Source organism: Crotalus tigris, unplaced genomic scaffold, assembly GCF_016545835.1.
Source record: "Crotalus tigris isolate CLP2741 ecotype Arizona unplaced genomic scaffold, ASM1654583v1 scf7180000024419.1143555, whole genome shotgun sequence".
Taxonomy (NCBI): domain Eukaryota; kingdom Metazoa; phylum Chordata; class Lepidosauria; order Squamata; family Viperidae; genus Crotalus; species Crotalus tigris.
In genome coordinates, this window is record NW_024100585.1 from 922911 (window position 1) to 938846 (window position 15936).

The 15936-nt window shown below is 34.6% G+C and overlaps 1 protein-coding gene across 2 annotated transcripts in view; it reads left to right on the forward strand.

The window, feature by feature from the left end:
* The window catches only part of SNX24 (sorting nexin 24), a 76699-nt gene that overhangs the window by 18128 nt on the left and 42635 nt on the right, over window positions 1–15936 (forward strand). Inside the window, exon 2 of one of the 2 annotated variants that reach the window (XM_039329849.1) lies at window positions 13168–13300. The exons of the other annotated variant lie outside the window; for it this stretch is intronic. Coding sequence (XP_039185783.1) covers window positions 13277–13300 — 24 coding nt within the window. The 5' untranslated portion in view covers window positions 13168–13276. The remainder of the gene's footprint in view (window positions 1–13167; window positions 13301–15936) is intronic. 2 annotated transcript variants of the gene reach the window in all.

Below are 15936 nucleotides of genomic sequence, written 5' to 3' on the forward strand. Positions count from 1 at the left end.
CTGGTTTTTTTTTCTCCAAGAAGTAATCGTAGTGCTACAGGCATGCTTAGAGCAGTGTCTCAGTTATTTGCCTACTTCACATATTCCTGTCAAAAAGAGTCAGTTTCTGCTCTTCTGAAACTGGAGATACTACCTTGTAAATCTTGAAGTGTATGGTATTTTTCCCCAGCCAAAGCAATAAATATTTATATCATTTATTGTTTATTAATAATTAATCATGAATAGTCTTAAATACAAGATGGCCAGTTGTATCATCTTTCATTGATGTTTATTTGGGGGAAAACGGATTAAAAATTAGTTGGATCCCAGAAACTGCAATAAGAGATTTCTTTTGCAATTTGAAAATGACAAAATATGAAGAGACACATGGGACTGGAAGAGGAAATGCCCACTTTACATCTGCAGCATCCATTTCATTAGTCCATTCCACTTATATACCTGTGGAATCCCTACAAAAGGAAAAATTGCTTACCTGTTCGAACCCTAAAATTTGTGCAATAGAAATTATTGCTAAGACTTGATCCAATACAAAAATTTTGCTTTCTGCTCATAAAGAATTGACTAAACTTGAGTACTAACCACTGCAAATTAAAACCTTTTTATACAAAAACTGTACTCCATGTATGTAAACTTTTTTTTTTAAAAAAAATAAAATACACAAAGCTGCTTTCCATCTGTAGAAAGGCATTTTAAGGGATGCAGGTAATAAGCATTTCTGTGTTGTAAATTCTTCGAAAGTCTTGGAACTACTATTCAATTAATAATATAGGGAGGCAAGATACAGTTGTGTTGAATATATCTTTGTCTCGTTAGGTCAGTGATGGTGAACCTTTTAGATACCGATTACCCAAACTGCAACCTAAAACCCACTTATTTATCACAAAGTGCCAGAGCTACATCAGCATTGTGGTGTCCTCTGGGGGAGGGGCAGGGAGGTGCCTCTGCCTCTGGCATGCAAAAACTGGGGGTGCAAAAATGGGCCACCATGCTGCAAGGTGCAAAAATGGCTGCTGCCGCACCGCAGGGTACAGATACAAGGCGCTGCACCACACAAGAACAGGGCAAGGCTAGTGAGTATCACACAGGCACTAGCCCCGGCCCATTTGCAACATGTGCGTGCTCACGGCCCCGGGTGCACATGCGCACATATAAAATACTTCCCCCTCCCTTTTCTTCCAGTCCACCAATCGACAATGGTTAGTGACCTCTGCTCTACCACCTCTATTCGAGCTTGCCAATCACTTCATCTCCTTTGTGTTGGGCAGGGCTCCTGCTCCAGGCGGTGGTGGCGTCCTGATGGACCTGCTGCTGGTGGCGGTGGTGCGCATGCCAACAGAGAGGGCTCTAAGTGCCACCTCTGGCACCCGTGCCATAGGTTCACCACCACTGCATTAGGTTATTAATTTTAATGTAATCTACATATTTGGTCATGTCTTTTTTGTTGTAAATATGACTAGTATCGGCAGTTACAATCTCTTCACAGGGCAGTTCTGAAAGTGGAAATTTCTTGGGTGATAACAGTACTTATTTTCTTTACATTTTGTCATTTTGAAAAAAATAAACAAAAATGAAAGCTCAAAATTATTTAAAATTTAAAATAATACCACAAAAGGTAATAAAAGACAATTAGGGGAATGAGAAGCAAATTTTGGTAACGTTATATGTTACATGGTGTAATTGAATAAATGTTGCAGGTAATTCTGTAATTTTTTCAATTGGAGTAGCCTAAAGTATGACAACCTAGACCTTATTATTTTGGCCATCTGTTCAGAAGTTTGAAACCTGAGCTGGTTTTTAAACTAGGGAGCAAAGCTGATTTCTGGGTCAGATATTTTCATTTCATATTCAAGCAAATACTATCATCTCAACAGGTAAATAAGGAAAATTGTCTATGAATATTAAAAAATTAAGGAATTTATATGTGTTGTATTAAAATGTTGATTCCATAAACAGAAACAGCTTTTAGTTCTGGGTGAAAAAAATCTTTCTTAATTGGAATTATTTAAATTCTAACAGTGGTTAGAATTTAGTATTGCAGGCTGACTCTGCTCGCTGCCAGGAGTTCGATCCTGACCGGCTCAAGGTTGACTCAACCTTCCAACTTTTTGTTTTTGTAGTATTTTATTGATTTTCTAATTTTACATTTAAGTATTTAAAAAGCAATGTGACAGTTGGGTTAATCAATAATTCAATAACATACAAAAATCTTTAGTACAAATCTCAAACTCCTTTTCCCTTAATATCTACTGTCTCATATTTAAACTAATACAATTCTTATTGTATCCATTAAGTAAAGATAGCATTGTTACATTTATCAATAAATTTTTATTTTATATATAACCTAGTTACTTTAACATTCAATCTTTATAAACGATCAATGTCCTGTAGTTAGTTTTTCCCAATTTTTAGTTTCCTGTCAATATTTAAATTTAACATTTGATATTTATAATTTCCAATTTTTTGGTAACCAAAGTTTCCTTTATCACAATTCTTAACAAAATCTAATATTCAAAATACATATCTTATCTACTTGAGTATATTCTATTTCCCACCATCTTACATCAACTAATTAATAATACAATATAACAGTGATGGCAAACCTTTTAGAGACTGAGTGCCCAAACTGCAACCCAAAACCCATTTATGCATTGTCGAGTGCCGGGTGGGTGTGGCCCATTGGCTGGGTATGGCCCATTGGTTGGGCGTGGCTGCGGTGGTAATGGCAAACTGGGTGGGACTAAAAAGTTCAATCAATCAATTCCAACTTTGCAAGACCTTTTTTTTTCCGTGAGAAGTTGAAATTGACTGATTGAACCTTTTTTTTTTTTTGCACACGGCAGTGGAGGCCTAAAGCGAAAAAGTTTTATAAAACCCAGCTGAAGGCCTAGGACTGGGGCAACAGCGCGCATGCCCACCCGTGCCATAGGTTCGCCACCACTGCAATATAACATTTCTTATTTTCAACTAGTTTCCAAATGTCTTAAATTTAATGACCAAAATTTTCCCTATTTCAACATCAGATATTTCCTCTCTTTTTCTCTTGATATTTACTATCTCATATTTAAGCTAATACAGTTCTTATTATTTCAATTAAATAAAAACATATTTGTTAATTTATCAATAAATTTTAGCTTATTACGTATCTTAATAACTTTTACATTCTATATTTATAAACAATCAATATCCTATTTATTTGTTTTTCCAAATTTTTAATTTCCCATCAATATTCAAATTCAACTTTTAGTATTTATACTTCTAAGTTTTAAATGACCAAAGTTTTCTTTATCTCAGTTCATAACAAAATTTGGTATTCAAAGTACACGTTTGGTCTATTTAAGTATATTCTATTTTAATTAGTAATATAAAATCCTCCCTGATAAATCAAAACCCCAATTTTCTTCAGCCTTATTCTAGCTTTCTTCCTTTGCCCTCTCACCCTCTATGTCAGTGCTTTTAGGTCATCAAATAGATCTTCCTCTGTTATTATATATATTATTTGAAATAAAAAAGACCAGTTGCCATTTTTTTGGGAGGGCTAACAAATCGTCTCTCTATTATTCCAGATCTCCATAATTGTCCTGGTATATTTGTCTTCCCTTCGATCTGTTCTTCTTCTTGCTCCTCAAGTTTCTTCTGGTTTATATAGAAAGTCTTTTCCATTTTCAATGTTGTCAGTCCCTTTTCTGGATTTTCCATTGACTGTATTTTTTGGTCAGTTGAATCCTCTGTCATAGTATTTAATTGTTCCACTTCTTCTGTTGTATTTTGTGTAGTTGCTTCTTTAGTCGTAGTCAAAATTTGAGTTCGTATATCTAGGCTGATATCTTGTTCTTTTCTGTAGCATCTTATTTCATCACAAGCTGAAGAATGGTTTCATGTATTGCTTTTAACATAAGGAGAATCTGTTCCTGGTCTTCATCCATATTCTCTTAGTAGTGTGTTAAATTAAGAGTTTTAAAATCAGAGAATGAAAATAATTTTATAACTGAGTATAGAACTCAGCTGATAATTGTCCAAGTTAAAAAAGTCTTATCTGTAATCTAGGCTTTCAGCCAAGTCTTCTTTAGACAATAACAAGTTGTAATATCAAACTTAGCCACAAGATGTCACCAATGCCATTTAAGGTTTTTTAAGTCCAAAATTTTTAGTCCTTTTTCCAATTTTATTTCTTTTTTTGTAAATAAAAACCAAGGTCTTCAAAATCTTTTGGTCTCCAAATTCTAGAAGCATATAAATCCAGTTAAATTACGGTTATTCTTTCAGTGTTTTAACTCCCCTGGAGAATCAGTCACTGCTATTTTTAGAGGGTGGGATAAAAGTTCCCTTCCCTCACTCCTCACAGGGGGGAAGATACTTTGGGCAGCTTTTATAGGAAGAACAAAAATACTTGGGATTAAAGAGAGGTTCAGATCTCACCCAGTCTCATCTGCGCTGCTTTGGAGTGCCTGGTGGTAAGTTTGACTTCGACTGTCTGCAGCCTAGTGACGAGCCATGTTTCTATGGCCAGTCTTTCGTCCGCCAGTTTGGAGGGCTGCCCTGGATTGAGCTGAAAGTCTACCACCCTCCCACGATCAAACGGGGATCCCCTCCTTGCTAGTCGCCCCTACAGGGTCCTCCAGCATTGCGAAATCGACTTCCAGCGTCCACGGCACCTGCAATGGCAAACCGGAAGTCCCAACCTTCTGAGGATCCAGATTGTTGGGAGCAATATGCTGACTCTGTAAACTGCTTAGACAGTGCTATAAAGCATTATGAAGTGGTATGTAAGTCTAAGTCCTATTGCTATAAATAATGTCGTTAGATCCATCTCATTACATGCCTTCAGTTTTTTAGAGCTGACTAGAACACAGATCCAACTTCTATTATGCTGATTCAGTGGCTGATTTTATTTTGCATGTTTGCCTACTTGTATATACACCTGCAATATATGTTATCTTCACTAATTAACATGCAATATATAAGTTTGTTGCCTTTCATGCTGTTGAAAACCTTGCTAGTAAATAACAGTGAGAGGAAAAAACAAAAAAAGGTGTTTGTATTAATTATGTCTTCTTCTTTTAGAGGTTCACCAAACACCTTTCACATTTTAAACAAAATTCAGCAGTGGTGCATCTCATGGTCATGATAATCATAGCGTGCCCCTAGACTTTTTGAGATACAGATCCTATAATTTCCAGGTTACTTATCATGTCTTTGGAGATTGTGCGAGATATAATCCCAATTTTTCTAAATAGACACAGACTATGGAGAAGGCTGGGATAACAGGAGACTTTTATATTGGGAAATCAGAAAATTAGTTTTGTAATCTCAACCCTAATTTTGCTATAATCACCATCATTTCTTGGAATGAGGTCCCTTCCATCTTGCTTTCTCTCTTACGTAGATGCTTGTCTGAGCATTGTAAGCATATTATACCATGTTTTTTCCTGCTAAAACTGGGCAAAGACTCAGCCCCAAGATTCCACAGCCTGAAGAGCCTTCAAAATTCAGAAATATATAGGACTGGAAAAATGGAGATGGGAAAGAAAGAGTTGCTAAGAGATGCCAAGTGATACTATTGCTTAGCAATAACGGCAGACCAACGTATTTACTTGCAGTAGAAAAGTTTTTTAAAAGTAACTTCCTGAGAGGTTGTGCTTCTCTAAATTGTAAGATACCAGCATTTTTTTAAATGGGGGGGAGGTCAGCTCAATAAGCCTTTGGCACGATTGCAGTGTCAGTACCTGTCTGATATATTCGGTAAGTTAGCCAGTCATTTGCAAGGGTTTATGAGCAAATGTAGCTAGTAACACATTGATACCAGCACAAAGAGATTGTCCTCAATCCTACATAGACAAAGCAATCAGGAAATCTAGGCAATGTTTTAAGCACTTGTGGCATTATATAATGAAGTTGTATGCTATTAAACACTTGTATATGGGGAACCAAATGTCATCACCTGAGTGTAGCTGCATTCAGTAATACAACATCATCTGTTCTATCAACTAGTTTTGCTCTGATCAATAAGCAGTTTTCTGTGGCCTTTCACTACTGTCAAGTATCATTGAATGATGTAAATACACATCAGAAACTAGAAACTTGACAGCTCACCCAGGCTAAGGAGGGAGAGGAAGACCAGTGCAATTGACAGAGATGACAATTGACATCTGCTGTGTATAAATTATTTGTTGTTGCCACACAGAAGAGCCCTATAGTCTGTGAACATCCCATTAAATTGTTATTACATGAGAAAAGCCTAAGCAAGTGATAATTGTACTGCAAAATTCATAACTAGTTTCATTTTAAAAAAGAATATTTGGAAATATGATATTCAGCGGATTCTAGTAACTGTTAGGAAACAAAAAAAACTGAGATTCTTTTTAGACATACTTCAGTTTTAAATTGACTTGATTCAAGATGTTAGCACTTAAGTTCTTCAAATGCATGAATCACATTCTTCAAAAAAGTTGTGCAATATTTATTTCAAAAAGTGTATTGCCTGATTTGTGGTTATATTGTGAAAATCCCCACAGCAAAAGCTGTGGTATTTGTACAGAGTGCAGAGCTCTATAAATAGTATAGTTATATTTTTTTTAAAAAAAAATCAATATAATGTAAGTCTGTCATACAGTAATTGGTAATCTGGCTTGCTAGAGATATGTTTTATTCTCATTTAACCATAATATTCTCCCTTTGTTTTCTGACACTTTAAAAAAAATATTTTTGTCATATTTATTTTAATTTTTAATATGAAGATTGAGACAGGTTTAAACAACACACTACCTGAACAGGGTTCATTTGGCTTAGCATGTTTTATATACCCTGCAGCATTTTATAGTAATTTGTAAACCATTTTACTTAGCCTATTGCAGTGATGGTGAACCTTTTAGACGCCAAGTGCCCAAAAACCACACCACCCTCCACCTGCCCCTGCGCCACCCCGGCCCACCCTGCCTGCGCTCTGTCCTCCACTCTGCCCCCTGCCCTGCCTGTCCACAGGGCCACTTACCTCTGGCACGCGTGCCATAGGTTTGCCACCACTGGCCTATTGTATAAATTCAGTGAATTGTGGCTAAATGATACTAAATTACAACTTCTTAGGTGGTGAACTAGAATCCTTTCAAAAGTATGATGACTATTTAATTTTTTAAAAATAATCAATCATAGGAATTAGAAATTGGACCAGTAGCTTAAAAATACTAGCAGATTCTTTTATTAAATGATTAATTTGTTATAAAACAAAAGAGTGGAATTTAAAAAATATTAAATAAAATGTTATAACCAGTTTGTCATCAGTCTCCTGAGAAGAACCATGTTAGGAAAGCTATCTATCTATCCTGTCCCTCCCACTCCCCCCACAATTGAATGAAGTATCAATAATTCTCTTGAGTTCAATTGGTGTTACAAATGTAACTATTATATTTGCCTACATTTTCATTAAGGTAACAGCTGAATGAAGTAGTTCATTTTTCCTGCTTCCTTATTATTGTCAGTGCTTATATCCCACTTATATAATAACAAAGAATTATAATGTTATTTCTCATCCAAAATTAGTAGTGGATTTACCAGGCAGACTTTCACTTGAAAGATTGTTCTAGGTCTTTTATAGCAATGCAAAAAGTTCTGACCATATTTACTTTCTTTAAAATGATCGTCCTGCATCCTTGGAAAAATAGGACACTGCAATGGGATATGCACTGTGATTTTCTTTTCCTCCCCCATCCTTTTTTTTTTTTTAGTTAAGGTGGCATACATAGCAATAGAAACTATGAAATACTGGAATTCCTCCTCCCTATAAGAACAAATTGTATTATTTGCTTCTCACTGATCATTTTTCTGAAGACAACAGCACCAAAGTAGATAGTCTAAAGAGGAGAAAAACTGTCAAGCAGACTTACATGAATCAGTGTGATTTTTATTTTTATTTTTTGCAAAGCTGTTCAGGACTTTAAAAAGTGAATTGAATTTGGAAACAACTTGGCAGCTGAAGAGATTTGGTCTGATTTATGAATAGGTCAGAATTCTGGTGTCTGCACTGTGAATCAAAAAGGATGATTTCTAATTAATCTTCAAAGATGACTTGAGTGGAGTAAACTAGAGGAAACCAAGGCCAGAAAGTTGTGTATAATACAAGTCTGTAGAAATCATTCTGGGCATCATAGCCAGGACTGAAAGAAGGATAATCTTACCTTTTCAAATGGATTATAATCCATATCTACTTTTCTAATTCATTGTAGCCCCAATCTATAGACGTAGTTCCAATTGGTTCAAAATTCGTACATCCTCTCCAATCCAGCAGTTGGATACCATCCACTATGTTACAAGTGCAAAACTTCTGGGAGAACTAGATTCTTGTTTTCTTTTTCTTTTCTCTTTTCTTTTTCTTTTCTTTTTGCTTTCTCCCTGTGTACATTTAAAATCTACTTTGGAGAATTATTCAATTTTCCAGGGACAGATTTTGACAGCACATAAACCATTGAGGAACCATGCCTTTTCCCAGTTCTGCAGCTGACTTTCTTGCAGTGGTTTCATTGTAAATTTCAAATTTATGATATCCTTTAGTGAAATGCCACAGGACAAAGTACTTTTGTCTCCTTATTACATTCTATGATCTGTCTACTTGCCCAAGATATCAAAAACCATTGTAGAAGTCCACAGTTTTTTTGATCTATTTCCTGCATTGGCCAGAATAGGTTCATTCCTAGATTAGAACAGATCTAAGGATCAGTTTCATTGCTACTATCCAGTCTTTGTGCTGAATGTTTGTGAAATACTACTTGTTTGTTAGATCTGTGTACCTTAAACTCTTATTAATGAATTACAAGCATGTAAGAACTTTTCAAGAATGCAAATTTTTCTAAAAGTTATTGTCGAGGAGGCTTTTCTAAATTGCTGGTTATTCTGATTTTAAAAAGAAGTGGAAAAGGCTTTAAGGGATTTTGTCAGAATCTGTTCCATGTCAAAAAAATAACTGTAGATCTTTTATTTTGTTGAAGTCACAAGTGGAATATCTTCAGGTAAAAGACAGATTCAGACTTCAGTCTCTAAGACAAATAGAGAATTTCTTAGAGAAAAAGCATGCAGAATCAGTTTGAGATGAACATGGAGAGAAGTTTTATTAAACCTTGTTCCATGTTGCCTTTTATTTCTCTTAGTTTTATTATTCTCTGGAATTATAGACCAATGGTAATTTTAAAAATCAGAATTCTATCTGAAACTAACATGGAAAGATGGATGAATACAGAGGCTACATATTTGTAGAACATTTTCCCACAAATATTCCATTTTAATAAACTGAGGGAACTGAGTAATTTAATGGGAGTAATATGAGAATAATGTTTCTTATTTACAGATTTCTTGCTTAGCTAAAAAAAGAAGGGGCCAGAAAACTAAATCTACCAGCCTGTAGAAAATAGCTCAGAGTATCTGTTTTATAGTCATCCAGATACCTTGACACATTTGTATTGCTTATCAATTTTTAATATTTATATAGTGAACAAAGGTGACAAAATTTCTTGGGAAATAAGGGTAACAGTATCATTAATTACCATTAATTGGACATAATTGTTATTCTCACTTAACTATACTGAATTATTTTCAATATTTTGCACATGGTAGGTACTAATTTAACTAATTTTCACACTCTGCTGCCATATTTGCATCCCATCTCATACAATTTAAAGATTATTGTGGCTCTTAAAGAGCATCTTAAAGTATGCAGAGATTGCAGTGAGGGAAAATAGTGTGGCATAAAAACAAGTGTTTTACCTGTATATATTGAGATCAGAAACATTTGCAGAACTTTATAGAAAAAGGACTTTGTGGTCTAGAGCAGTGGTTCTTCACCTTTTTGAACGAATCGCCCCCTTGAGCCAATGAGGAAGTTGTCATCGCCCCCCTCCCCCAACATAACCTCTCAATCACAACATAGGAAATAATTCTTCGATTTATGCAAGCACTTTTTTTGTTCTTGTCATCAGGACATATCGATGCACATAATTTATTTCCAGTCTTTTTCCCATATCTCCCGTATTCTGGCCAATGGCACGCCACTGTATGGGTAGAGGCTGCTGCGCAACGCACATGAAGATAAGCGATGCATATTCACATACGTATGGCGTTCTGTACTGAAGCTAGCTGGAGGAACATTTGAAAACACAATTCAATCCACTAAGAGCAAGCGATCTGATGTTTTTCTACGACAGATATACAGCGATTCACTGTACGAAAAAGTCTCAAAAGTGTCCCCAAAACATTTGTTTATTTATTTATTTATTTATGAGACTTATATACCGCTTTACATGCAAGCACTCTCTAAGCAGTGTACACCAGTAAGCAATGTATATATATATTTACATTGCCCCCAACAATCTGGGTCCTCATTTTACCTACCCCGGAAGGATGGAAGGCTGAGTCAACCTTGAGCCGGTGAGATTTGAACCACTGACCTGCTGAACACAGTCATCTAAAGTGGCCTGCAGTACTGCACTCTAACTGCTGCGCCACCAACATCTCGCTCCATCGCCCCCTTTTCGTTCCATCGCCCCCCTGAAAAATGAAATCACCCCCTGGGGGGCAATATCGCCCAGGTTAAGAATCACTGGTCTAGAGAATTACTTTAGATCTGCCCAAAAAAATGTCAAATATTCTCAGGAGTACATATTCAATGTATCTATAGAAAAGTCAGGCTGGGAGAGAAAATATTTGTTAACTTTATGGCAAGGAACATGCATTTTAAAGTAGAAATATAGAAGGCAGTATCTTCTTAAAGTTCTCCAATCTGTTTTGTGTGTTTTAAATATATTTGACAGCTATTTTTTCCAACACTGTATCTGGAACAAGGTAACTATTGATGGGACATGTTGCAAACCTTTTAAGTAACTTCAAAATCTACCTAAAGGGGAAAACTTTAAAACAGTGAAAACATACACTATTGTCTCATCTTAGTCCATTGGTTTCTGATTTCTCTAGTATGGTCTGTCTTGAAGAAAGCTTTTTCAAGAATTGTGTTAAGGTTATGGTATTGTAGATTATGTAATTAGCAGCCTTCCTCTTCCTTCTCCTTTAGAACCAAATTTTAGAACCAAATGTTAAATCATGAAATCATTACTTTTCAAAGATCTACCAGTTTCAAAAGCAATTAATCTCAAAGATAGATTACCATGTGGGTGTAAATAGATGCTTTACATTAACACAGATACATAAATTAACTGCCTAGTTTTTTGAATCCCATGTAATCCCACTAATAACCCAACTGTTTACTTGAAGATACACAAAAGCTATTCTCCAAAGCACCTGAAGGCAGGATAAGAAGCAACAGATGGAAACTAACCAAGGAGAGAAGCAACTTAGAACTCAATAGAAATTTTCAGACAGTTAGAACAATTAATCAGTGGAACTACCTGCCTCCAGAAGCTGTGGAACTATCTGCCTAAAGAAGCTGTGAATGTTTCAACACTGGAAGTTAAGAAGAGACTGGACAGCCATTTGTCTGAAATGGTATAGGGTTTCCTGCCTGAGCAGGGGGTTGGTCTAGATGACCTCCAAGGTATCTTCCAACTTTATTATTATTATTATTATTATTATTATTGTTGTTGTTGTTGTTGTTGTTGTTGTTATTATTATTATTATTATTATTAAAAATTAAAGGCCTCATTCAGAGCACTGCGTAGTAGTGCCTATTCATGACTTTCTTTTTCACTAACAGCAAGCACTCTACCCCATAAAATAGCTCAGACAAAGAAAAATAGAAGTTTCAGAAGCAGCTCTGAACTTAGAACTATTTTGTAAAATGTCTGATTATGAGGATGATGATGATGATGATGATGGAGAATTTGATTTTAAGTATTCCTGCCACTTTGGTGGTTTACTTCTTATTAAGACTTCAGAGATACAAACCAGTAGCTCAGTAATTGCTTTCTTGAATCTGCCTTTAATAATTACATTTAGTAAAGCTGTATTGAAAATTAGAAAGGCAGAGACTAATGGAAAACTAGATTTTTCACTGAATTAGAAAGCAAGACAATCCATATATTGACAACATTTCAAGTTGAAACAGATCAGGAAAACTGTTTTGGACTGTCCACGCAAAGAGTCAAATACAGGCCTGATGTGCAGTGGCATCTACATTTTATACCAACAGAGAAACTATACAAGATTTCATGTAAATCGCTGTCTTGAAAGGCTAATACAATTCCATTTTGAATGAAGTCATTTAAATCTTTGTGAGGTGGGAATTATTGCAGGATTTTCTGTTTGACATGTCACAAAACAAGAAATTGTGTTAATGAAGTGACTATGTCTTTAAATTAGAAATGAAAAATTAGATATTCAAAAGTAAAGGGAGGCATGGGATAAAGAATTGGAATTTGGGCATCTATGTCATTTTGCTGATTAATTCAAAAAATATTATTTTGTACACATTGGACCTTACATGGTCTTTTAAATTGATTGATGAGTCCACCTAAGAGTTAGAGAGGTAGTCCTCAAAATGCAGATTTATTTTGTGCTATAATAATTCCCTTACTGGATAAAAGTTGTTTCACATATTAATTTTGTTCTTGAACTTTCATTGATATTTGTGTTGTTTTCCATGATATGCCAACAGTTTGGAAACTATTATGAGGACAATAGAAATGGATATTGCATGCATTTATAGCTACAAAAATAATACTATATAGTTAGATAGACATACTCTCCATCAGTTGTATGGTGGTCTGAAAAATACACATCTCTTTGTATATTTGAATAAGCATTTTGCTTACTGTTTGGAAGACACTTTTAGAAATTAAGGTTAAATGTTTAAATCTTTAATTTGTTTTTCCCTTTTCCTCTTATTGATGTTTCAGAAAAAAACTTGCGCAGAAAAAAAAGAAGTAATATAAATTAATTACTATTGTGTAAATAGAGTAGCATATATAGACAATAGACAAGCTACATAGACAATAATATTTGTCTATGTAGCTTATCACATTAAATAATCTGTACTTAGTATTATGTAGTATGTATGATATTCAATAGAGTGGTAATATTGTTCTTCAAATAAACAAGTAGTTATTCTCTCCCCCACCCCCAAAAAAACCCCTTGGGTTGAATTAGAATGAGATGAGGACAAATATATGCCTTTAGTTTCAGCAGGGCAAATTCCTCAATATGTATCATTTCTCTTTTTTTTCTCTTCCAAAATAGTAGCTGAATTGGAGACCTGCAATGGGAGGACATTTTAGAACATCTTGTCGTGAGCTGACTAAATCTGTGGGAATCAGAAACAGCAGAGAATGAATACCTAGCTGCTTGAATGACAATTAGAATAGCTGGGCAAGTGGGCAAAATGTATTAATATTGTCATGTTTCCTACGTGTCTATTTTGTTGTATCCAACAGTATTTTCCATTTTATGAATTTGGGTAGTATGGCTACCTCATATAAATAAATGAATTTGTCTTCTTGAGCATAGGATGTCTAATTCTGGTATGATCCAGAGTGTTAAAGAATAGGAAAATTGTAAATAAAAGGTTTTTTTAAAAACATTATTTCAAATAATTTATACAGCCACCCATCTCACAAGAGTGGGTGCAAAGACTCAGCAGTTAAGAGACTGGACTTGTCTGCTGGAAAACCCATTGCTCAGATTTGAGACTCGAGCATTGTGTGATGAAGTGAATTCCAATCTTCATATAGTTTCTGCCAATATAGCAATTCGACAGCATGCAAATACCAGTAGATAAATACGTACCACCTTGATGGAAAGGTAACAGTGCTCCGTGACATCCACATGACCATGGAAACATCCCCAGACAATGCTGGAGATGGGGGCCACCCCTACTGTTACGACTAGCAGAATAAAATTCACAGGGACTCCTTTCCTTTCTTTTCCATTTTACAACAGTGATTCTGGATGATATATAAACATTAAAGATACCATCACACAAGCTGGTTTTCTCCTGTTTTAAATGCAGTGCCAGTGGTTTTGTATTTAATGCTGAATTCAAGTTAGAATTACGTTGCTACGGTACTGTTATTCAGACAGTTTCTCACATTGTACTTGTTAAATATAAATGATTTTATATGCAGCAATGCATATAAACTAGAACTTTGAAATAACAGAATAATAGAGTTATTATGGCTCATTATATAAACCCACCTATTGGGTATGAACAAGCCATGTGAAAAGTGTGGCTGGGTGTATACAACTTGTAGAAATTAGGTCAGATAAGGGCTTGGGATTCTTTTCACATAATATATCAAACTTGATTAAATTTAATTCTAGTTAGGGTTTTAGTAGTCTTAAGTATTGTGTGATCAGGGCATTTGGTCAATATGGTTAAATCCATATAGTGGTTAATTTGGTCACTAAAATGTAGCCAATGTGAATTTAGCTTGTGCAGATGTTCAAATTCTACTATTGTTTTCTACTGAAATGGATCCAGTAGTACTGGATTTGATAAAAATACAATTTTATTTACTGGATGCATCCTTGTCTAATGCTGAATACTTCTATGCCAAGATATTTCAGTATTCACTAACTTAAAAAAACAAAGTATCTTTCTGTTATATTTGACAGTATGTATTTGTTTATAATATAAAATAGTGGTATTCTTTTTTGTTGTACCTTAATTAAGTTCAGCTTAATTAAAAAGACTTGCTTGCTTCCATCAATCAGCTACATTCTGCTATGTTTCTTCAGTTTTTATTGTATAAAATGTGTTGAGCTGGAGCACTAAGTGTCTATGAGAAATTTTGGTCTAAAGGGAATTAGTTGTGGTGATAGGCAATGGATACAGGTAGCCAATAAAAATGCAGATTAACTTCATTAGTATTCAGCCAAGATGTAGTAATGTTGAGTAAAGTTCATTTGCAAATATCTAATTGCTTGATACACTGGGTACATCTCTACTGATACTTTTTTGTTGTTCTTTTTATTTAAGTTTGAAATTCAAATTTGTTTTTGTTTTTTTAAAAATTTCAATATGTTTGTACTATATATAGAACACAAATATATATTGAAGAATTCCAGCCTATTTCCATAACTGTACACCTAGTATTTCCTTCATTATTTTGACACTCTAAAATCCCCATACACAGACATCTTTTTAAAATAAAATTATGATTCCAAAAAATAGCACTCCTCCATTTGGCCAGTGTCAGACATGAGTAAGATCAAGTCTGATTTACTGGTCAATATTATATGCAGAATTGATTTTTAGAATAGGAATTAGAGAGGAAAATCCAGAAAACAGCAGGGATAAATAATTTCTGTAGCTCTACCAGAAGATTGCACAGATCCAAGTTACAGGTGTTCAGCTTGAAGGTATTTTAAGCTACATACAGTATATAAATGGAAGCTCAGAGTTGCTCCCCTGTACTGAAGGTTTTGCTTCAAATAACTTTCAATATTTGCATCATTTGGCTGGATACATTTAAATTGTTGGCAAGTTTTAAATGATGATTTTTTGGTTCAATAACAAGCTAGGAACTGTAAAAATAAAAACTGAATCCTGTTAACTACTGCTCCAAGATATGTAGAGAGAGCAAAAGAAAGTTGAATTATAAAAGCCTATGATTTTTCTCAGATTATAGAAGCTTATCCATTTACCACTAAATTCTAGTTTAAGGTAATATTCTTCTTTCTTTGGCGTTAACTCCAAACAGGACCTTTAAAAATTGGGAATGTTGTTTTGTACTAAAGTGTTGGGAAATAGATTGCTTTCCAAACTTGCTATTGTTTATAATGTATTTATTATAATGGTTTATAATATATTTATTACCATGGGTAATCAGACAATGATTTACTATTCTGTGTTAAATTTTCTCTTTAAATGAAGACAAGTTAAATATATTTATCAAAACCTATAAAGAACTCTGCTATGATTTGTCACAAAGAATTTTTCAAATAGGACTTTAATAGGTCTCAGCATGTCTTCTCCATCTTTTGAAAGTTATGAGATAAAATGCCTAT